The sequence below is a fragment of the Oryctolagus cuniculus genome, chromosome 6 (genome assembly GCF_051225735.1).
Source record: "Oryctolagus cuniculus isolate XC-2025 breed Fujian yellow rabbit chromosome 6, ASM5122573v1, whole genome shotgun sequence".
NCBI classification, from domain to species: Eukaryota; Metazoa; Chordata; class Mammalia; order Lagomorpha; family Leporidae; genus Oryctolagus; species Oryctolagus cuniculus.
This window is the reverse complement of record NC_142872.1, coordinates 28467221-28488499: the sequence shown is the minus strand read 5'-3', so window position 1 is coordinate 28488499 and position 21279 is coordinate 28467221. Positions and strand designations below refer to the sequence as shown.

The following is a 21279-nucleotide window of genomic DNA, read 5'->3' as shown; positions in this document are numbered from 1 at the left end:
TCATGCTCCCTGCCAGCTTCAGGAGCCTGGGTGTGCCTGCCCACCCACCCCCACCCCACCACAGATCCCAGCCAGCCACCTGCCTGCACCTCTCCACACACACACCCCACCAGAACATGTTGATCTCATCTCACTCGGCTGACTTCCTGAAGTTACTGTCCTTTGTTCTTTTCTTTTTAAATGCACTCTCAAGCTCGCTGGAAATTGTAGATGATAATATACCCTCTATAGAATAAACTGTGTACATATTAATAAATCTCTCTCTAGCCAACCACCAGCTCTGCTTATCTCTTGTTAGTTTGCAACATTTACTTTTTTTCTTCTTTTTTTTTATTTTTTTGACAGGCAGAGTGGACAGTGAGAGAGACAGAGAGAAAGGTCATCCTTTGCCGTTGGTTCACCCTCCAATGGCCGCCACGGCCGGCGCGCTGCGGCCGGCGCACGGCGCTGATCCGATGGCAGGAGCCAGGTACTTATCCTGGTCTCCCTTGGGGTGCAGGGCCCAAGCACTTGGGCCATCCTCCACTGCCTTCCCGGGCCACAGCAGAGAGCTGGCCTGGAAGAGGGGCAGCCAGGACAGAATCCGGCGCCCCAACTGGGACTAGAACTTGGTGTGCTGGCGCTATAGGCAGAGGATTAGCCTATTGAGCTGCGGCACCAGCCAAAATAAATAAACTTTTAAAAAATGCTGAAAACTACAAAATTAAAAGAAAAGTTGAAGCCTCTACTCCCCACCCAGACCTCCTTAGCCTGGGGGCTAACTGCCTCATAGAACTGATCGCCTTGGCTCACTAGGCTAATCCTCCACCTGCGGCGCCGGCACCCCAGGTTCTAGTCCCGGTTGGAGCGCCGGATTCTGTCCCGGTTGCTCCTCTTCCAGGCCAGCTCTCTGCTGTGGCCCGGGAAGGCAGTGGAGGATGGCCCAGGTCCTTGTTCCCTGCACCTGCATGGGAGACCAGGAGAAGCACCTGGCTCCTGCCATCGGATCAGCGCGGTGCGCCGGCTGCAGCGCGCCGGCCGTGGCGGCCATTGGAGGGTGAACCAACGGCACAGGAAGACCTTTCTCTCTGTCTCTCTCTCTCTCACTGTCCACTCTGCCTGTAAAAAAAAAAAAAAACAAAAAACAAAAAACAAAAAACTGATCGCTCCTTAACCCCAACCAAGGCATACTCCCCTGTGGTGTTTTCTCCCTTTGATTTTTAAAAATTGTTTAAATTTTTGTTTGTTTATTTGAGAACCAGAGGGACAGAGATTATAGTACTTCCATCTACTAGATCACTCCCCAAATGCCCACAACGACAGAGACTAGACCAGGCAGAAGCCAGGAGCCTAGAACTCAACCTAGGTTTTCTACATGGCAGGGAGGGGGAGGTAGAATTACAGAGCCATCACCACTGCTGCCCAGGGTCTGAATTAGGAGACTAGAGTCAGGAGCAGAACTGACCATCAAATCCAGGTACACTAATGTGGGACAGGGATGTTTCAACCGTTAAGCCAAATGGTGGCCCCCCTTTGATTTCTACAAACATGGATTCTGTATCTCTTTACATTTATCTGAATGTAACTTCATTTGAGTGTGTCCAGGTTACAGAAAGTACCCACCATTCTCTTCCCCCTAGAGACAGTTTTTACAGATAATTTTTGGTCCAAGCTAACTGCATGGGACCAGCCACCTCTCATTTTGTCCCTTGCTGTGCATCCTGGTCTGGGACACCCCTCATCCACTGGCTTGATCCAAGATGAATCAGGATGTAGCCTTTTGCTTCCTTGTCTATCAGCTGGGCGGCCCCCTACCCTGACATTCAGGGACCCCATAGGGACCTCCAAGCTCATGGAGGCCAGGACCCTGGACTGCTGACTGTTGCTGGCTGGCTCTGAAGCCCTAGATCATCTCTCCCAACATGAATGAAGACTCTGATAACTCTGTGCCTCCCACCTCAGAGTGCTTAGACCTCAACCATGGTGGATCCGGACTGTGCCTCAAGTCCAGGCCTTTAGCCACGGCTGTTTGCCTCTTGCCTCCTCAGGATTCACATGCTGCTGTCCTAGGCACGAGCTCTAGGGGCTCCGCCCCTGAGTCCAGATTCCCCTTTTTTTTTTTTAAAGACCTATCTTTTATTGGAAAGACAGAGTTAAAGAGAGAGAAGCAAAGACAGAGAGAGGGAGACACACACACACACACACACACACAGAGAGAAAGAGAAAGAGAGAGAGAGAGAGAGAGAGAATCTTACATCTGCTGGTTCACTCCCCAAATGGCCAGAACAGTGAGGGCTGTGCCAGGCCCAAGTAAGGAGCCTGAAACTCCATCCTGGTCCTCTCTGTGGGTAGCAGGAGCCCAAGCACTTGGGCCATCTTCCACTGCTTCCCCAGGCACATTAGCAGAGAGCTGGATCAGATATGGAGCAGTGAGGGCACAAAACTGGTGCCCATAGGGGATACTGATGTTGCAGGCAGTGACTTAACCTGCTGCACCACAACACTGGCTCCCAAAAGCTCTAATGTCTGATCTGTTTGGTACTACCTCATCTGTTTCCCTCTCTCGCCAATCCTGGGTCTCCTTTCTCCAGGGCTTCAGAGAGAACAAAGGGGCGGAACTTTTGGGACCAGGCTGTGGCCTCCTCCTTTTCCATCACTTTGCCACTTCCCTATTCCCACGGCTTCATCCTTGGCAAGGCTTAGTTTAACTGCTGCCCCTGGAGGAATGTGTTCTTCAGCCCTCTATATTTGAGCAGCTTACTTTCTTCTCCTTAAACCCTACAGCCGTATGTTTCTCACCTGCTCCGAACACCTGGCATCTCACCTCTGTTTTGGGTTTCAGGTGTGTGGGGGCTCATTTGTCCAGGAACTATGTCTCATTCTTTGCTGTGTCCTAGAGTCTTATCACAGTGCCTGGTTTTATACAGGAAGTGCAGAACAGAAGTTTACTGAATAGAAATGGAACATGGAAGAAAGTGCCCCCTCCACCCCAAACACACACATCCTGTCCTAAATCCTGGAGGCTTATAGCAAGCGGAGCACCCTTCACCTGTAGGATGACACTTCTGAGCCAACCAGAGTCTTCACCTCCTCACTCCCTCTGTCTCTATCAGGATTCTGTGGTCACGGGTGGGCTTAGGGGGCTATGATGATCAAGAATCTGCCCTTGGGGCAGGTGTATGGGGTGGTGATGAGGACACTGCTTGGGACACACACATCTGATATCAGAGTGCCTGGTCCAAGTCCCAGTTCCACTTCTGATACAGCTTCCTGCTAATTCACACCCTGGACGACTGTAGATAATGGCTCAAGTACTTGAGTCCCTGCCTGGAAATGGGAGACCAGGATTGAGTTCAAGGAATTTGGGAAATGAGCTGGCAGATGGAAGATCTCTCTTTCTTTCTAACAAATAAAACATAGTTTTTGAAAATTTATTTGAAAGACAGAGTTACAGAGAGAGGTAGAGACAGACACAGAGAGAAAGGTTTTCCATCCGCTGGTTCACTCCCCAAATGGCCGTAATGGCCAGAGCTGAACCCATCCAAAACCAGGAGCCAGGAGCTTCTTCTGGGTCTCCCACATGAGTGCAGGGGCCCAAGGACTTGAGCCATCCTCTGCTGTTCTTTTTTTTTAAGATTTATTTATTTTACTTGAAAGTCACAGTTACACACAGAGAGGAGAGGCAGAGAGAGAGAGAGAAGTCTTCCATCCGCTGGTTCACTCCCCAGATGGCTGCAACAGCCAGGGCTGTGCCAATCTGAAGCCAGGAGCCAGGAGCCTCCTCCGGGTCTCTCACATGGGTGTAGGGGCACAAGGGCTTGGGCCATCTTCTACTGCTTTCCTAGGCCATAGCAGAGCACTGAATCAGAAGTGGAGCAGCCGGGTCTTGAACTGGCACCCATATGGGATGCTGGCACCGCAAGCTGGGGCTTTATTTATTTATTTATTGCTAGGACAACATGATAATTTAGTTTGAAACTGCATTGACACATAATGCATTTTTCTTTCTGTGTCTTCACTAACAGTAACACTAACAGTGTCTTCACTAACGGTAACAGCTATAAAAAATGTTTCACAAGTGATCAAACCAGATGCCAGCCTCGTGGGGCACAGAGGGCATTAACATTTTTTGAGAACATATTTGGAATTTCCGGAAAGCTCACTTCACTTGCTTGGATCTCCAAGGGGGCTAAGCTGGGGCTTTAAGCCACTGTACCACAGTGTTGGCCCCAAAAGATAATTTTAATAAAAAGGAAGTTGTCTCTATTTCATGAAGAACAAAAGCCCCAGACTCTGAGACTCAGGTTCCAGAAACAAAGATGAAAAGTACTTGACGTGATGGTAGGGTCCTCCCTACTATCACCCCTCTGGGCTGGAAGCCCCTGACTCAGCCCTATCCTCTGGGTCACCTCTCCTTCCCGACTCTCGGGAGGGTGGAGGTGGCCTTGCTGGCTTTAGGGAGATAAGGAGCAGCCCTCCTCCCCTCTCTCTGTGACCACGGATGGAAGCCAAGGTACAAGTCAGAGGAGGGAGCTGCAGTACAGTAGCGGGTGGGCACCCCAAGAAGGCCAGATTAGGGCACAGTGATAGAGCTGGGCGAGGTCTGAGAACGGGGGACCTCCTAGGGTCGTAATTTCCAAGTCACTGGAGGAAACTAGGAGTAAGAATGGCCCACTGCCAGCCTTCTTGTAGAAGCCATAGGTCTGTAAGGGGTGTGGGGGTTCTTTTTATGATAATGAAAATGTTCTACAATTGACTTTAGCTGTGCTGCTTGCACAACTCTCTGAATATACTAACAGCCACTGAACTGTACTCCTCCAATGAAGAGGAATAAGGAAGGGACCCATGGTGGGGGAAGAGCCCTGTATGGTCTCAGAGCCTGAGTGGGATGGGGAAGGTATCTGTGGGGCAGGGGGTGGTATTCAAGATGGGACTTTGGCTACTCCAAGAGGAATGATCAAATACATGGATATGGGGTCAGAGTAGTGTCTACAGTGGGTTGAGCCACTGCCGGTGACACCAGCATCCCATAGGAGTGCCACTTCAAGTCTCAGCTACTCCATTTCCGATCCAGCTTCCTGCTAATGTCCCTGGGAAAGCAGCAGATGGTCCAAGTGCGTGGGCCCCTGTCACCCATGTGGGAGGCCCAGATGGATTTCAAGCCTCCTGGCTTTAGCCTGGCCCAGTCTCAGTGGCCACTTTGGGAGCAGACCAGTGGATGGACAATCTCTCTTTCTCTCTCTGTAACTCTGCCTTTCAAATAAATAAATAAATCTTCAAACAAACAAACATGGATATGTTAAACATGATGTGAGCCAGATGTCACAGAAGGGCCTTGGAGAAGTTATCCCCAGCACTGACACACCGATGAGCACCCCTGCCACCTGATCTCACTTTTTTGAAAGCATTATGAGAGAAGGGGGGGGTGTGGAGAAAGAGAGACCTTCCTCCTACTGGCTAACTCCCCAAGTGGTAACAACAGCCAGAAGCCAGGAGCTTCTTCCGGGTCTCCCACGTGGTTGGCAGAGGACCATACACTTGGGCCATCTTGTGCTGCCTTCCCATGCCATTATCAGTGAGCTGGATAGAGAGTAGGGCAGTCAGGACACAAACTGGAGCCCATAGGCTGCTGGCAATGCAGGCAGCAGTTTTAGCCACTATGCCACAATGCTGGCCCCACTTACTTTTTTTAAAAAAAAAGATGTATTTATTTACTTGAAAGGCAGAATTTGAGAGAGAATGGATCTTCCATCCACTGGTTTGCCTCCCAAATGGCTGCAAAGGCCAGTTAAGGGCAAGGCTGAACGCATGAGCCAGAAACTCCATCCGGGTCTCCCATAAGGGTGTAAGGGTCCAATCACTTGGGATCTCATCTGTTACCTTCCCAGGCCTATTAGCAGGAAGGTGGATCAGAAGTGGACTTAAATCAGTACTCTAAGAGGGGATGCAGGTGACACAAGAGGCAGCCTAATCCACTGTGCCAGAGCACTAGCCCCCCATCTCACTTTTTTTTCAAGCTTTACTTATTTATTTGACAGGCAGAGAGAGAGAGAGAGAGAGAGAGAGAGAGAGAGTCTTGCTGTTTCATTGCCCAAAAGGCTGCAACAACCAGGGCTGGGCCAGGCCAAACCAGGAACCTGCAATGCCATCCAGGTCTCCCACATGAGCATTAGGGCTAATGGAACTGGCTAATGGAACTCTAATATGGGATGCCACGATCATAGGCCACAGCTTAACCCTCTGTGCGGCAATGCCAGCCCCTCATCTCACTTTGTAAATCTCATTTGTCAGTACAAGAAATGACGTCTCCTTGGAGAAACAGCTGATTCCAGGCTGGGGCAGGGAAGGCACAACATGAACCTGGAACATCTCAGTCAGACAATACTCAAAGAGCAGTGGAACCACAGCAAAAGGCACAGAAGCCGGCAGGAAGAGGTTCCCATGGCTAAAAATGGCAACAATTTGAGCATCAAAATAAGAAATGATGGTAATAATAACCATTGAATAAAACAGGAACATCTGACTCCATACAGGTTAAAGGGACATACAATGAGTGATTCTAGACAGGACCCTTTTGCTATGAAGTACATTACTGGGACAACTGTCAAGGCGTAGCTGGTATCTGAGGCTTAATGGCATTACCATATCAATATTATTGTGTTGAGTCTTGTTGGTAGTGTTGTGACTGTTAGGAGATGCCCCTGTTTGAATGAAACACACACTAAACCATGCATGGTGATGGGATAGCCTACTAGCAATTTATTCTCAAATGAAAAGAACTCCTCTGTCATATACTTGAAACTTTTCCGTACATTTGTGATTGCTTCAAAATAGAAGATCTAGCCAAAAAAATCAGAAAGGTAAAAAAAACAATGCCAGTGGTGTAAAGGATGGTATATGCACATTGTCATGTCCTGGAAGGCACAGAGCCAGGAGGGGAAGCCACTACAGTGGGATCATCAGTATTAAGGAGGCAGAGCTGTGGGTAGTTTTTCTCTTTCTTTAAAGCTATTGCATTTAGCTCAATAAACATGTGCTGAGGACCTAGTCTCTTTCTGTGGCAAGCATTGTGTTGGGTCCCAGGGACACTGAAAACAGTGACAACACTGGCCTGCATTCTACAGGAGACAGCACTGTGGGATATGTGCTGGGTGCTAATGACCAGGCACCCTGAGAATCCCAGCCCAGTGGGGTAGAGTGGCAGGAGGAGAGGTGTTTGGATTATAGTCCCCTGTTTGTCTACAGAGAGTAAGGATAATGTTTGTGAGCCCTCTCCTGAAACATGGTGGGTGCCCCATCTGTATTGGGAGCCCTGAGGAGGCCAAGGAATGTGGAGAATTCAGACTCTACACAGCATGGGCGGTTGGGGGGCCGGGCTTCCAGGCTCCATCCTGGGACAGGAGAGCTGGGCTGAAATATCATGGGTGGGATGGGCATTACACTCTGGGGGAACAACCAGGTAGTTGGTGGAGGGGAAGAGAGGGGACATGGGGGCAAGTCACCATTGTTAGTAATTGCACACAGCCCCTAGGGGACAGCAGAGGGGCTCAGGGTGCACTCGCTGCCACGGCTGCCCAGCCTCACATCCTCATCTGGGCTGTGTGCTTACAGGGCCCCTGGAGCCAATCCCAATCTGTTTCCTTCTATTCTTTGACAGGAAGCTCCAGGAGAGCTGGCCCCACCCCCACCCCGCCCCAGCACTCCCTCTCTCTCCTCCACTATGGACAGAGCCTCCACTGAGTGGCTGCCTGCCTGCCACATCTCCAGCTGACATGGGGAACGCCAGAGCCGCGCAGCTGTGCTGGGCCATCCTGGGCTTCCTACTGCTCCAAGGTAAGCAGTGTCGGCCACTTTCCTTCCGCGATTCCTCTCCTGGGGTTGGAGCCCTGGGCGACCATCCCTGCTCAGGACAAACACCACACTTGCTGCCCACCCAGGGTTCTGCCCAAGGGACAGAAATTCCAGAACCCTTCCAAGAAGGGGATCAATTGGATGGGGGTGGTCATTACCAGGCAGAGGTAAAACAGAGCTACCATTGACTTCTTCTGTGGGACCCTACTGGGGTCATATAGAGGCTGGCCTCCTGAAATGAGGGAAGCTGCCATGTTGGTGTGAGAATAAACCTAGAAAACTCCCAGCAGGGTATGTGCAGGCCCGGGAAGCCTGTGGTTGCTCCTCTGAGTCTCACCCTCTGGCCTGGGCTCAGTGACCACAGCCACTCTGTAGACAGTTTCAGCACAGAACTGTCTGCACCCTGGACTTTACAGGTGATCTTTTCTCTTCTTTCATATGAGTAGCCGCCTGGGGCTTTGAAATGCTGCCTGTGAGCTGAGATGGCAGCAAGAGGGACTCAGGTTAGACACAAAGAACTACTTGCCCAGGAGGACATGACATAATCACTCAGGGGCTGGCTGAGAGGACTTCTGAAGGCGGTCAATGCTGGGAAGCAGCACCTCTCACAGGGCTCTGCTAGCTGATGAGGTGTGAGGCGGCTCATACGGGGTTCTCTAATTAGGGAGCAATTGCTAGGAACCAGGAGAAGTCCAGGACGTTCTGACTCATGGGGCAGTGACTTCCTTTTGGTCACCCCTTCCCCACCCCCGCTTCTGCCTCTGGAAGTCCTCTGTGGACAATTTATGAGCCTGTGCTCTGTGCTCAAGCAGTAGAGAGCAAGGATGGGGCGGGGTGAGAGGGCCCTCTGCCTCCTACAGAGAGCAGGCAGTGCTCTAATCCCATTCGCTGGGGGCAACACTGATCCTCCTACCCGACAGGGTACAGTCACAGGTTTGAACTGGGGCTGGGATCTTGTGCAGTTTCTTGTGGAAACTGCAGTGGAGACTGGTGAGGTGGCATTTTTAGAGGCCTAGACTCCTCTGCCTGGCTTCTCTACCCAGCGTCTTCTCCCAGGCTTCCCAAACGCCCATGATAAACTCTACCACTACCACCTCTTGAGTTTCCTAACTTATCATCCTGAGAGCACACAGGACATTTACTTTTGGTGGACTGAGGAATTTATTTGCATTTATTTAATTAATTAATTTGAAAGGCAGAGAGAGACACAGATCTCCTGTTCACAGTTTCATTCCCCAAAGACCCTCAACAGCTGGAGTGGGCCAGGCTGAAGTCAGGAGCCTGGAACTCCATCTAGATGTCGCATGTGGTGGCAGGGACCTAACTACTTGGGCTATTACCTGCTGCCTAGTAGGATGCCCATTAGCAGGAAGTTGGAATGAGGAGTGCAGCTGGGACTCAAACTCAGAAACTGTGATATAGGATGTGGGTGTCCCAAGCAGTAGATTAACTGCCAGGCCAAACATTTGCCCCTGAGGCATTCTTTCGAACACACTGAGGCCCACATAGGTACTTGACTGTGGCTACACAGAATCACGGCAGATATGACTTGGAGGATTTGAGAGAATAGAGCAAAGCCAAAAATGTCTAGTACCATTTAAACACAGACTATCTGTGAGCCAGTGTTTGGTGCCTTGAGTGCATTTTCTCTTCTTTGCCATAACTTAGGAGGTATTAATGCCACCTGCATTTCAAAGGAGAGAAAGCTGAGGCCCAGATCAGATAGGGAGAGACCGAGCCAAGAGCCGAACTCAAGCCTGTCAGGCTCAAAAATCTAGGATTTTAACCCTAGCCCATACAGCTGCAGAAAACAGGGGTGGGGTCAGATAGACTGGAAAGGAATGAAGCAGGTGGGGATCAGGGAACAGAGATCAGGAAAACCAGCAATGCCTGTGGCCCAGGTTTTTGGGTATCCATGTACCCTGAGGTCAGAGGGCCCCTGGCCTCCAGAAACAGAGGCTCCCTGAGTTCTTTCCCTCTGCACAGAGGAACCTTTATAATGATAAGTTTAGGGAAGAGGAGGGGGCAGGAGATGAAAACAGGCAACTAGGAATTGAAGTTAGCGGCTTTGGAATTCCTCCCAAGTCACTAAATAGTTTTCTTTCTACAAATTGAAGTTGCAATCTTACAGCACTTATGTGGTAATTAAGACAGACTCAACTGGTAGCAGACATAAGGGTACTTCAAAAATTTCATGGGAAGATGGAATTAAAAGTTTATTTTGGTGCACAAATTTTAAAATCCATGAATACAAGGAGACTTCAAAAAAAGTTCATAGAAAATATGTATCATGAAGCCGGCGCCGCGGCTCACTAGACTAATCCTCCGCCTTGTGGTGCCGGCACACTGGGTTCTAGTTCCGGTCAGGGCACCAGATTCTGTCCCAGTTGCCCCTCTTCCAGGCCAGCTCTCTGCTGTGGCCAGGGAGTGCAGTGGAGGATGGCCCAAGTACTTGGGCCCTGCACCCCATGGGAGACCAGGAGAAGTACCTGGCTCCTGCCATCAGATCAGTGCGGTGCGCCAGCCACAGCGCACCGGCCGTGGCAGCCATTGGAGGGTGAACCAACGGCAAAGGAAGACCTTTCTCTCTGTCTCTCTTTCTCACTGTCCACTCTGCCTGTCAAAAAAAAAAAAAAAAGTATCATGAAAAAAGTATGTGGATTTCAAAATATTTTGCACCAAAATAATCTTTTTTTAAAAAAATATTTATTTATTTGAAATCTGGAGTTACAGAGAGCCAGAGGCAGAGAGAGAGAAGGGAAGAGATCTTCCATTCATTGGTTCACTTTCCAAATGGTCATAATGAGCGGAGCTGGGCTGATCCAAAACTAGGAGCCAGAAGCTTCTTCTGGGACTCCAACATGGGTATAGGGGCTCAAGTACTTGTACCATCTTCTACTGCTTTCCCAGGCCATAGCAGAGAGCTGGATTGGAAGTAGAACAGCCAGGACTTGAACCAGCGCCCATATGGGATGCCGGCACTACAGGAGGCAGCTTTATCTACTATGCCACAGTGCTGGCCCCAATAAGTAAATTTTTAAAAAAAGATTTATTTATTTACTTGAAAGTCGAAGTTACATAGAGAGAGAAGGAGAGGCAGAGAGAGAGAGAGAGGTCTTCCATCTGCTGGTTTACCCCCCAATTGACTGCAACGGCTGGAGCTGTGCTAATCTGAAGCCAGGAGCCAGGAGCTTCTTCCTGGTCTCCTACGTGGGTGCAGGAGCCCAAGGGCTTGGGCCATCTTCAACTGCTTTGCCAGGCCATAGCAGAGAACTGGATTGGAAGTGAAGCAGCTGGGACTCGAACCGGCACCCATATGGGATGCCAGCACTGCAGGTGGTGGCTTTACCTGTTATGCTACAGTGCCGGCTCCAATTAAATATATATATATATATATTTTTTTTTTAGACAGGCAGAGTGGACAGTGAGAGAGACACAGAGAGAAAGGTCTTCCTTTGCCATTGGTTCACCCTCCAATGGCCGCCATGGCCGGCGCCCTGTGGCCGGCACACCGCGCTGATCCGATGGCAGGAGCCAGGTACTTATCCTGGTCTCCCATGGGGTGTAGGGCCCAAGTACTTGGGCCATCCTCCACTGCCTTCCCAGGCCACAGCAGAGAGCTGGCCTGGAAGAGGGGCAACCGGGACAGAATTCGGCGCCCTGACCGGGACTAGAACCCGGTGTGCCGGCGCCGCAAGGCAAAGGATTAGTCTAGTGAGCCGTGGCGCTGGCCCAATTAAATATTTTTTAAGATTTACTTATTTATTTGAAAGTCAGAGTTATTCAGAGAGAGAAGGAGAGGCAGAGAGAGAGAGAGAGAGAGAGAGAGAGAGAGAGAGAGAAAGGTCTTCCATCCATTGGTTCACTCCCCAACTGGCTGGAACTGCGCCGATCCGAAGCCAGGAGCCAGGAGCTTACTCCGGGTCTTCCCACGCGGGTGCAGGGGCCCAAAGACTTGGGCCATCTTCTACTGCTGTCCCTGGCCATGGCAGAGAGCTGGATTGGAAGTGGAGCAGCTGGGATTCAAACCAGCACCCATAGGGGATGCTGGCATTGCAGGTGGTAGCTTTACCCCCTACGTCACAGTGCCGGTTCCATAAACTTATCTTTCAATTCCATTTTCCCATAAACTTGTTGAGGTATCCTCACAGATGCTTTCAGGATGTGCCTTGGATTAAAACATTCTCTGTGGCCTGGGGTTCCTGCCGTTTTTTTTTTGTTTTTTTGTTTTTTTTTTTTTTTTTTTGACAGGCAGAGTGGACAGTGAGAGAGAGAGACAGAGAGAAAGGTCTTCCTTTGCTGTTGGTTCACCCTCCAATGGCCGCTGCGGCCGGCGCACCACGCTGATCCGATGGCAGGAGCCAGGAGCCAGGTGCTTTTCCTGATCTCCCATGGGGTGCAGGGCCCAAGCACTTGGGCCATCCTCCACTGCACTCCCTGGCCACAGCAGAGAGCTGGCCTGGAAGAGGGGCAACCGGGACAGAATCCGGCGCCCCAACCGGGAATGGGGGTGTCAGAGATGGCGACCTGGAAAAAACACAGCCCAAGATTTGGGCAAACTTGGACTTGGAAACAATTAACTACACACTATCCAAGTGATAGCCCAACAGAGGAAGGCAGTGGCCTAGAGAAAATAAACAGACCAGCAGGCTGGGGTGGGCCCTGGCACCTGGCCGCCTCTGTCACCAGGCCCAAACTTGGTGTGTCCCTGGTGGTGAGAGGCCAAGGGAGCTGGAGGGCCAGGTTGGGGGTTGAGGGCTGGGGGCTGCAGTGCAGGAACGGGAACCCAGCTGGGCGGCTCCACTTCCCCACGTTGTTTTCCTTTCACATTGTTCACAAGTTTCAAGAATGATTTCATTGTGGAAAATGAGCAAATACAATCTGACCTTCCAGGTCCCATATAGACACATGGGCTCACGAGCACATACACATGTGTACATAGAGGTCCATACCACTCACATGTACATCCACAGGAGTCAGTGAGGCTATTGATGGGAGATTCCTGATCACTGACTCCTCTCTGGGTTTGGCCAGTGCTGACCATTGTAGCTTCTGCCTGTGAGAATGAGTTGGTTGTTCGTCCTACAGCTTCCCTGCCCTCCTTGTTTACCTCAGAACTTGCTTCCTGTCTAGGGACCCACCCTCAGCTGTGGGACAGAGAGGCCAGAAGCAAGCCCTCATCTCTAACCCCTTTTTACTCATTTTCCTATCTCGCCATCCTCTCCCGTCAGGACAGGGCCAGGATGACAGTCTCCAGAGGGAAAGCAAACTGTCCAGTGGGAACAATGCATATGCCTTAACCTAGAGACCTGGAGTCATGCTTCTTGTCTAGACAAGGCAGGTCAATGGCCCTCTGCCTTGGGCAAGTCACTAGTTAAAAATCACTTTCCGGCCAGCACCGTGGCTCAGTAGGCTAATCCTCCACCTAGCGGCGCTGGCACACCAGGTTCTAGTCCTGGTTGGGGCACCGGATTCTGTCCTGGCTGCCCCTCTTCCAGTCCAGCTCTCTGCTGTGGCCCGGGAAGGCAGTGGAGGATGGCCCAAGTGCTTGGGCCCTGCACCCCGTGGGAGACCAGGAGAAGCACCTGGCTCCTGGCTTTGGATCAGCGCAGTGCGCTGGTCGCAGCGCGCCTGCCGCAGCGGCCATTGGAGGGTGAACCAACGGCAAAAGGAAGACCTTTCTCTCTGTCTGTCTCTCTCTCTCACTGTCCACTCTGCCTGTCAAAAAAATAAATAAATTTAAAAAAATAAAAATAAAAAAAATCACCTTCCTCTGACCTTGTGTCAGGCTGGTATGATATTCACAGAGGACTGAAGAGACAGGAAGGACGTGGGGACTCTGACCATGAGGCGGTGGTGATGGCACAGGGGAGTCAACAGTCTCAGAGCAAGCCAGCACCATAAGTTGAAGCCCACATAGCCTTCAGCCATCTGCCAAGTGCCTGCTTTCCAGCATGGGGGTCTTGGAAAGCCGAACGGCGTCTCTGGGCTCTGTGCTGGCAGCAACTTACCAAGCTAGTCATGTCTGGGTTTTGTTTTGTTCTGTTTTTGTTTTATTCATCTTATTTGAAAGGCAGAGAAACAGAGACAGATAGACAAAGTTCCATCCACTGGTTCACTACCCAAATGCCTACAACTGCTGGGGTTGGGCCATGCCAGAAGCCTGAGATTCAGAAGCCTGGAACTTAGTCTGGGTCTCCCCCATGGGTGGCAGGGACCCAAGGACTTGAGCCATCACCTGCTGCCTCTCTGGGTGCACAACAGCGGGAAGTTAGAATCAGAAGCAGAGGCAGGACTCAAACCCAGACTCTCCAACACAGAATGTGGGCATCCCAAGTAACTTCTTAACCATTGTGCCAAATATCCACCCCTAGACCCTGTGTTTTGCTTTCTCTTACAGGCCACAGCTCCCAGCCTACCAGACAGATCTCTAGACCTCAGGGTAAGACTGAACATGCAGGGCCTACTCCAGTGTTTGGGCCTAGGCGCTCAAGAAGGGTGAGAGGAGCTGTAGTCCAAGTTAGCACTGATCTCAGGTGACTGGGACTAGCAACAGAGCTCCCAGGAGCTCGTTCAAAGTTGAGCACATCTTGGAATCTTCTTTTCAGCCTTGCCCAGTCTATCATGCCTTGAAAGAGGAGAGAGATGAATGGTGGCAGGGGCTGGGGTGGGGGGTGGAGGAGAGGGGCGGAAAGGGTATACGATAGACAGAAAGACCAGAAAATGTCAGATATAGAGAAGAAAAGAGAGAAACTAAGCAAGGGGAGGCAGTAGACCTCTCAGCCTCAGATGATCTGTTTCAGAAGCGTTCAGCAGTCCAAGTCTGACCACAGAGCCAGTTTCTGCCACCACAGGTGAGTGAGTGTGCTTGCCAAGGAGCCAATCTCCTACCTCTTCCAACCACCACTGCCTGCCCCAAGCCCAGTCATTCAGACCTGCTTGGATCCCAGGGCTTTCTGGGTGGGTTAGGTATGGTGTCACCAAACCTGCCCCACCTCCAAGTCCCCATCTGCCTCTGTTCTGGCAGGAGATGTCGCCTCCTCACAGCCCAACAGCCCAAGCCCTCTGTCTACCACTGCTGCCACAGGTACTCTGTCATTGACACAATAGGTGCCACCCACAGAGGACGCCATGGGGAACTGGACACTAAAGGAGAATGTATAGTAGGGGAGTGGACAATAAACAGGGCTTCCCACTGATGATGCCAAAGCCAAAGGCACTGTGGGAGTGCACACGGCAGATGTCAGTCACTGCAGATGTAGGGATCTGGAAGAATGTTCAGTGAGCGGCCCCAAGGCAGAATCTGAGAAGGAGTCGGATGAACAGGTGGAGGCTGTGGGGTGGAGGGTGGTGGAGGCCCAGGGAGTTGCACTGGCAAAGACCCAGAAGTGAACAAGAGAATGGCCCCTTCTGGCTGTGAAGGCAGTACAGAAAAGGAGGTTTGGAGACTAAAGAGCCCTCCCAGTGACCATGCTGGCTGAGGCCCTGCCTGGGCCCATGTGTGCTTCCCGATCCACAGTGGCTTCAAGGAACATCTCCCTGGCCCCCCTGGTAGTGAGTGAAGCCATAACGCCACAGTCGAGCCTTGTGGACAGTCACTCTGCATCCGTGCTGGGCCTGACTCAGTCCCAGCCACAGAAGCACACATCAGGACTTGGTGAGTACCCAGGGCAGGCGGGCGTGGGGTGAAAGACACTGGGTTACGTCTGGGTAGGCTCCTTCTTTTTCTCTTCTGGAGGCCCAGGTGCTACCCCCAAATTAGGGTTCTTGAGGCCAGGATCCCTATCATTGGCACCCTGGTTTGGGAAAGAATGAGAGAGGTTTCGGGGGAACAGTGAAGGTACAAGGAGCCTGAGTTGGGACCAATAAAGGCATAGATAGAAGGGAAGAAAAAGGAGACCCCAACATGAGGGAAACGGAAGACATGAAATGTTAGGAAGGGGCTTGACCCTTCTCAGGGTGGCTGGCCTTCATGCACCTCCAGGGGAGCCGGGTGGGTGGTGGACACCCTCCATCTGAGCCATGCTTTCTCACGTTACAGACACAGGGGCCCACCGTGGTGGCAGTACAAGTAGAGGTATGTCCTGCCTGTGCACACAGTAAGGAGATTGGATGGGTACATCTATGACTCTTTCTCTCATCCTATGCCTTGGCTCTTGGATTTTCTATTCTCCCAATCTCATTTGGGAGGGAGGAGGTGAGGAGAAATAAGGAAAGGTACTGCAATCAGGCTTGAAATACAGGGAGTAGAATAGGGGAAGGAAAGGGTGACCACACCACATATTCAGAGGCCAGAAACCATGTCCCTTCACTGGCTGCCTGGCTTATTGGATCAATGCCAGGGGATCAGCATCACATGACCTTCACTTCTTCCACCTCACTCCTCGGCCAAACCCAGTCGGCTCTCCCTTACCTGTCTGCTTCCTGTCTCTGCAGCAGAAAACCCTTTCCTCTGGGTCCCACCAAGGGCTGGTGGGAAGACCACAGTGAGGGAAATGTCCTGAACCTTCTGGAATCCTCTGTAATCAGTACCATGATCAGCCTGCAATGCCATTCACATGACCCCCACAGCCACATGCTAACCTGTCTTCTAGTCAAAGCGGCTCACTTGGGGGAAACGGGAGGAAAGCTAACTCTCTGATAGGCTGTGCCAGTCCTATTCACTGATGCACCTGATCCCACTCCACTGTAGACACATCTCAGGAGGCTACTCCCAACTCAACCACCATGACCCTGAGGACAAGGGATGACTTGAGTATCCTGCCCAGTCCCACATCAGAGACAGTGCTCACAGTGGCTGCATTTGGTGAGAGGAGGAGGAGAAGGTGGGGCATGGGAGGGGACCCCACTGCTGGAATTTATGTGTACTCTGGCCCGGACACACAAGTTCAAATCTCACTGATTTGTTCCAGGAGGGACTGGCCAGTGAGGAAGGCCCTGGTGGGAGGGAGGCTCTTCCTCTTGGCTATGGCCAGCAGGGGAGGATGCAGCTGGCTGTGCAGCCACTCTGGGGAGGGGCAGCAGGCAGAGAGCCCATTGGTCCAGCTGTCCAGAAAGCATGATGGCATGGGCATGCTGGGCTCTTGTTGCCTTCATTTGCCCCCTCCTTAGCCTCCCCTCAGTCCAGTCCTTTCCATGCTCAGGGGTGATCAGCTTCATTGTGATCCTGGTGGTTGTGGTGATTGTCCTGGTCAGCGTGGTCAGTCTAAGGTTTAAGTGTCGGAAGAACAAGGAGTCTGAAGGTATCTTTCCCAACACCCAGCCGGGAGCTGAGGGAAGCCACGCTCACAAGCAGCCCTCTGGGTCCCTCTGGGCGGGCTGTGAAGGGGAGGCTGAGCTTCTGAATTACAACCTCACAGCATGTCCTCTGATCTGTGCCTTTGGGTTTTTACAGATCCCCAGAAACCAGGGAGTTCAGGGGTGTCTGAAAGGTAAGACTGACAGAACCCTAAGGCAGGAAACTTCTGTTGACTCCTGACTCCCCCACTCCAAGAGGGACTCCACACTTCCTGTCTCCTCCTCACACACATATACCCCACCTATATTATATACATACACACACACCACAATCCTAACAGACTCCACTGAGGCCAGGGCTAGAGATAAGCAGGACAAGGGTAGGCCTGAAAGGAAACACTTAGGCTACTGGAGAGGGAATGAAGCTCTTCAGCCCCAGGGCTAAGCCCTATAAGCCTGTAAGGAAACTGAAGGAATTCAGATTCTAACCTAAGGAGGCATTCCCTCCAGGCTTAGGAACCACTCACTGAATACCCCAACACAATGGTATACTTAGAGCAATTTTTCAAAATAGAACTTCATTTGAGACATTTGAAAAACTGAGGGACAGCGCCGCAGCTCAATAGGCTAATCCACCTAGCGGCGCCGGCACACCGGGTTCTAGTCCCGGTCGGGGCGCCTGATTTCTTTCCTGGTTGCCCCTCTTCCAGGCCAGCTCTCTGCTGTGGCTCGGGAGTGCAGTGGAGGATGGCCCAAGTGCTTGGGTCCTGCACCCCATGGGAGACCAGGATAAGCACCTGGCTCCTGCCTTCGGATCAGCGTGGTGTGCCGGCCGCAGCACACCAGCCGTGGCGGCCATTAGAGGGTGAACCAACGGCAAAAGAAAGACCTTTCTCTCTCTCTCTCTCACTATCCACTCTGCCTGTCAAAACAAAAACAACAACAACAACAACAAAACAAAAACAAAAACTTGAGGCTTGGGTGGACATAATGGCACAGCAGGTTAAGCCGCTGCTTTGGATCCCATATCGTATAACAGAGTGCCTGGGATCAAGTACTACCTCTGCTTCCCATCCAGCTTCCTGCTAATGTGCCTGGGAGACAGCGGAAGATGGTCTAAGTGCTTGGGTTTCTGCCACCCACATGGGAGACCCAGATGAAATTCCTAGCTCATAAAAATGACCTGAATGAAAGATCTCGGTGAATGAGATCCCAGCGGAAAGAATGGGCCATCAGAGAAGGAGGTACCTTTCTCTGAAGGGAGGAAGGAACTTCCACTTTTTTTATGGCCTTGTCTAAATAAGATCAGAGTTGGTGAACTCAAGAGGCTTCCATAGCCTTGGCAGCTCATGACAAGAGCCTCGGGTGATTACTGACGTCATAAATAAGAGTGTCAATTGTTAAATCAACAACGGGAGTCACTGTGTACCTGCTCCCCAGGTAAGATCTCTGTCCTTGATGTGTTGCACTACGAGAATTAACAGTAAAACTACTACTCAAACAGTACTCTATATTTTATGTGGCTGTGCGGGTGTAGTCTGTTGAAATCTTTACTTAGTATATACTAAGTTGATCTTCTGTATATAAAGATAATTAAAAATAAATCTTGATTAAGAATGGTTTGGGAGAGGGAGTGGGAGATGGGATGGTTGCAGGTGGGAGGGAGGTTATGGGGAAAAAGCCGCAACAATTCAAAAGTTGTACTTTGTAAATTTATATTTATTAAATAAAAAAATTTGGAAAAAAAAAAAAACAAATTCCTAGCTCATGGCTTTGGCCTGACCCAGACCTAGCTGTTGTGGGTATCTGGGGGAATAAACTAGTAGAAGATTCTCTCTCTCTCTCTCTCTCTCTCTCTCTTCCTCCTCCTCTTCTTTATCTCTTTCTCTGTCTCTCTGCCTTTCAAATAATAAATAAATCTTTAAAAAAATGTCATCTTTAAAAAAGTTGAGGCTTAAAAGATGTAATTTGGTAGAGACCAAGGAAGCAGTAAGTAGTAAAACCAAGATTTAAGTATCAGTGTTTGGGGCTTCAAAGCACACTTTCATCTCACCATAGTCCACCACCAGCAGATTTTTCGAAACAGAGGTCTAAGGTTCAACAAGCCCATGGTTCCTTGACTCCCCATTGCACTTCTGTCACCAACGCTCCCTGTAACCAACTACTTTCCCATCCCAGCTGCTCCACAGCCAACGGAGAGAAAGACAGCATCACGCTGATCTCCATGAAGAACATCAACACCAACAATAGCAAAGGATGCCCCTCAGCAGAGAAGGTGCGCTTTCCTGTTTCCTTCCTTCCCTCTCCAAACTCTCCTCCTCCTCCCTGTCCTCCCTCTTCTCTCCTTTGTCCTCCTCCCACCCCTACCCCTCTCAGGAAATCTGTTCAAGGGCCCAGGCTCCTTTTCTCACCTCCCTATCCTGCTGCTCCCAAGAAACTCACCCTTCCCCATGATGTATTTATTTTTGCAGGTTCTTTAAGAGTGATTTTGGGTCCCCTTGAGCCCGAGGATCATGCAGCAGCCCTGTGCCTGTGAAAAGATGGGACTGGAAGAGGCGATGGACTACACTAAAGTTATCTGATTGTGTTGAGTCTGCTCAGATCTAAAGGACACGAGCACACCTCCACACTGGGGAGATACTTTTCCAAATGGACAGCCACTCTAGAAACATGGCCGGCTCCTTCTACTTCCTCAGAGTCAAAGGAAAGTGGAGTTGAGAGAGCAAGAGCAAGGAAAAGAACTGATCCTTTCCGCTTTGCATTAAAGTTATTTTCTGGCCTGCAGTCTGGTTTCTGTTCAGGTCACACTCCTATGTTTGTTTCTTAACAAAGCATCTTTGGGGCTTGCTTTCCCAGGCCAGGCATGTGTGTAAGTTTCTGTCCCTGTGGGCAGCTCTGTGAGAACCATGGGCAGTCAAGGGGAACTTCTGTCAGGTCTGCCTCCATTCACCTGTGGTGTCACTGAGAGCTGAGGCCACGGACCAACCACTTGGAGAGAAGAGGGAAACAAGGGGCTAGAAACAGATTGACCATCACCAACAAAGAAGTTTTAAAACCGCAGAATGAGAACAGGGGGGGCCCAAAACATTTGACTATGAAACTCTAGTGGTGGGAGCCGAATGATCTGCGGGCATTTGCCCTTGGCTTACTCCAGGCTAAGCTGGCATCACTTTGGTCCTAGCCATGGGACCATAAGGACTGGGAGGGCTTGCTGCAAGGACAGGTCTGCAGCTTTATAAAGCAAAAACGCACCCACATTACCCCAGAAAGCTATTACCTTTGTGTCCTAGAAACAGGACAAAGGATTGCAGAAATACTCTAAAGTCATTTAAAGAGAAGGAGGTGGGGTGGGTGTTTGCCCTAGTGTTTAAGACACTACCTGCATACCATATTGGACTGGTTCCAGTCTTGGATCTGCTCCCTACTCTAGCTTCCTCCTAATGCACATCTTAGGAGGTAGTAGGTAATGGCTCAAGTACTTGGGTCCCTACTACCCATGTGGGAGACTCGATGAAGTTCCAGGCTCCTGGCTTCGGCCATTTGGAGAGTGAACCAGCGGATGGAAGGTCTTTCCCTGTCCTCTCTCTTTTGCTCTGCCTTTCAAATTCATTAAATTTTTAAATTCTAAAAGATGTATTTTTTTTGTTTCTTTGAAAAGTAGAGGGGAGAGAGAGAGAGAGAGAGAGAGAGAGAGAGATCGAGATCTTCTCTCTACTGGTTCACTCCTCAAATGTTTGCAGCAGCCAGGGCTGAGCCACGCTGAAGCCAGGAGCCAGGAGCTTCTTCCAGGTCTTCCAAATGGATGACAGGGGCTCAAGTACTTGGGCCATCTTCCACTGCTTTCCCAGGCCATAGCAGAGAGCTGGATCGGAAGTGGAGCAGCTGGAACACGCACGAACCAGAGCCCATATGGGATGCCAGTGTCCCAACCCACAGTGCCACAAAGCTGGCCCCTAAAAATTTTTAATAAAGAGAGGGAAAAGAAAGGAAGTACTTACTTTCTTAATAAAGGCATGCCTACCTACCATGACACTGGCTTGGAAATTAATCTTGTCTGGGGAGAATCCAGGGGAATCATCTGAGTGTATACACAGGGAGCATTTAACATTTTTTTTTTTTTTTTTGACAGGCAGAGTAGACAGTGAGAGAGAGAGACAGAGAGAAAGGTCTTTCTTTGCCGTTGGTTCACCCTCCAATGGCTGCCGCAGCCGG

The 21279-nt window shown here is 50.6% G+C and overlaps 2 protein-coding genes and 1 long non-coding RNA gene across 16 annotated transcripts in view; 2 read left to right on the top strand and 1 right to left on the bottom strand.

Moving 5' to 3' along the window:
* Window positions 1–19851, top strand: part of STING1 (stimulator of interferon response cGAMP interactor 1) — a 32223-nt gene extending 12372 nt beyond the window's left edge. Inside the window, exons 8-18 of one of the 7 annotated variants that reach the window (XR_016236187.1) lie at window positions 7637–7812; window positions 14231–14272; window positions 14634–14684; window positions 14858–14917; window positions 15350–15487; window positions 15872–15907; window positions 16523–16636; window positions 16974–17072; window positions 17225–17261; window positions 19246–19342; window positions 19539–19851. The gene's annotated coding sequence lies outside the window, so the exon portion shown is untranslated. The remainder of the gene's footprint in view (window positions 1–7636; window positions 7813–14230; window positions 14273–14633; window positions 14685–14857; window positions 14918–15349; window positions 15488–15871; window positions 15908–16522; window positions 16637–16973; window positions 17073–17224; window positions 17262–19245; window positions 19343–19538) is intronic. The other 6 variants (XR_016236190.1, XR_016236188.1, XR_016236189.1 and 3 more) reach the window with 6 other exon arrangements.
* Window positions 1–21279, bottom strand: part of LOC103347886 (uncharacterized) — a 57403-nt gene that overhangs the window by 30496 nt on the left and 5628 nt on the right. The window lies entirely within an intron of this gene.
* ECSCR (endothelial cell surface expressed chemotaxis and apoptosis regulator) lies at window positions 7681–19851 on the top strand. 7 transcript variants are annotated; one of them, XM_008255103.4, is made up of 11 exons: window positions 7752–7812; window positions 14231–14272; window positions 14634–14684; window positions 14858–14917; window positions 15350–15487; window positions 15872–15907; window positions 16523–16636; window positions 16974–17072; window positions 17225–17261; window positions 19246–19342; window positions 19539–19851. In XM_008255103.4, the coding sequence occupies exons 1-11, from the start codon at window positions 7752–7754 to the stop codon at window positions 19545–19547; spliced, it is 744 nt and encodes a 247-aa protein (XP_008253325.1). In that variant the 3' UTR covers window positions 19548–19851. The 7 variants fall into 7 exon arrangements, with proteins under 7 accessions (XP_051699402.1, XP_051699401.1, XP_051699403.1 ...); XM_051843442.3 differs by lacking the exon at window positions 14858–14917 and having other exon boundaries at window positions 7681–7812; XM_051843441.3 differs by lacking the exon at window positions 15872–15907 and having other exon boundaries at window positions 7681–7812.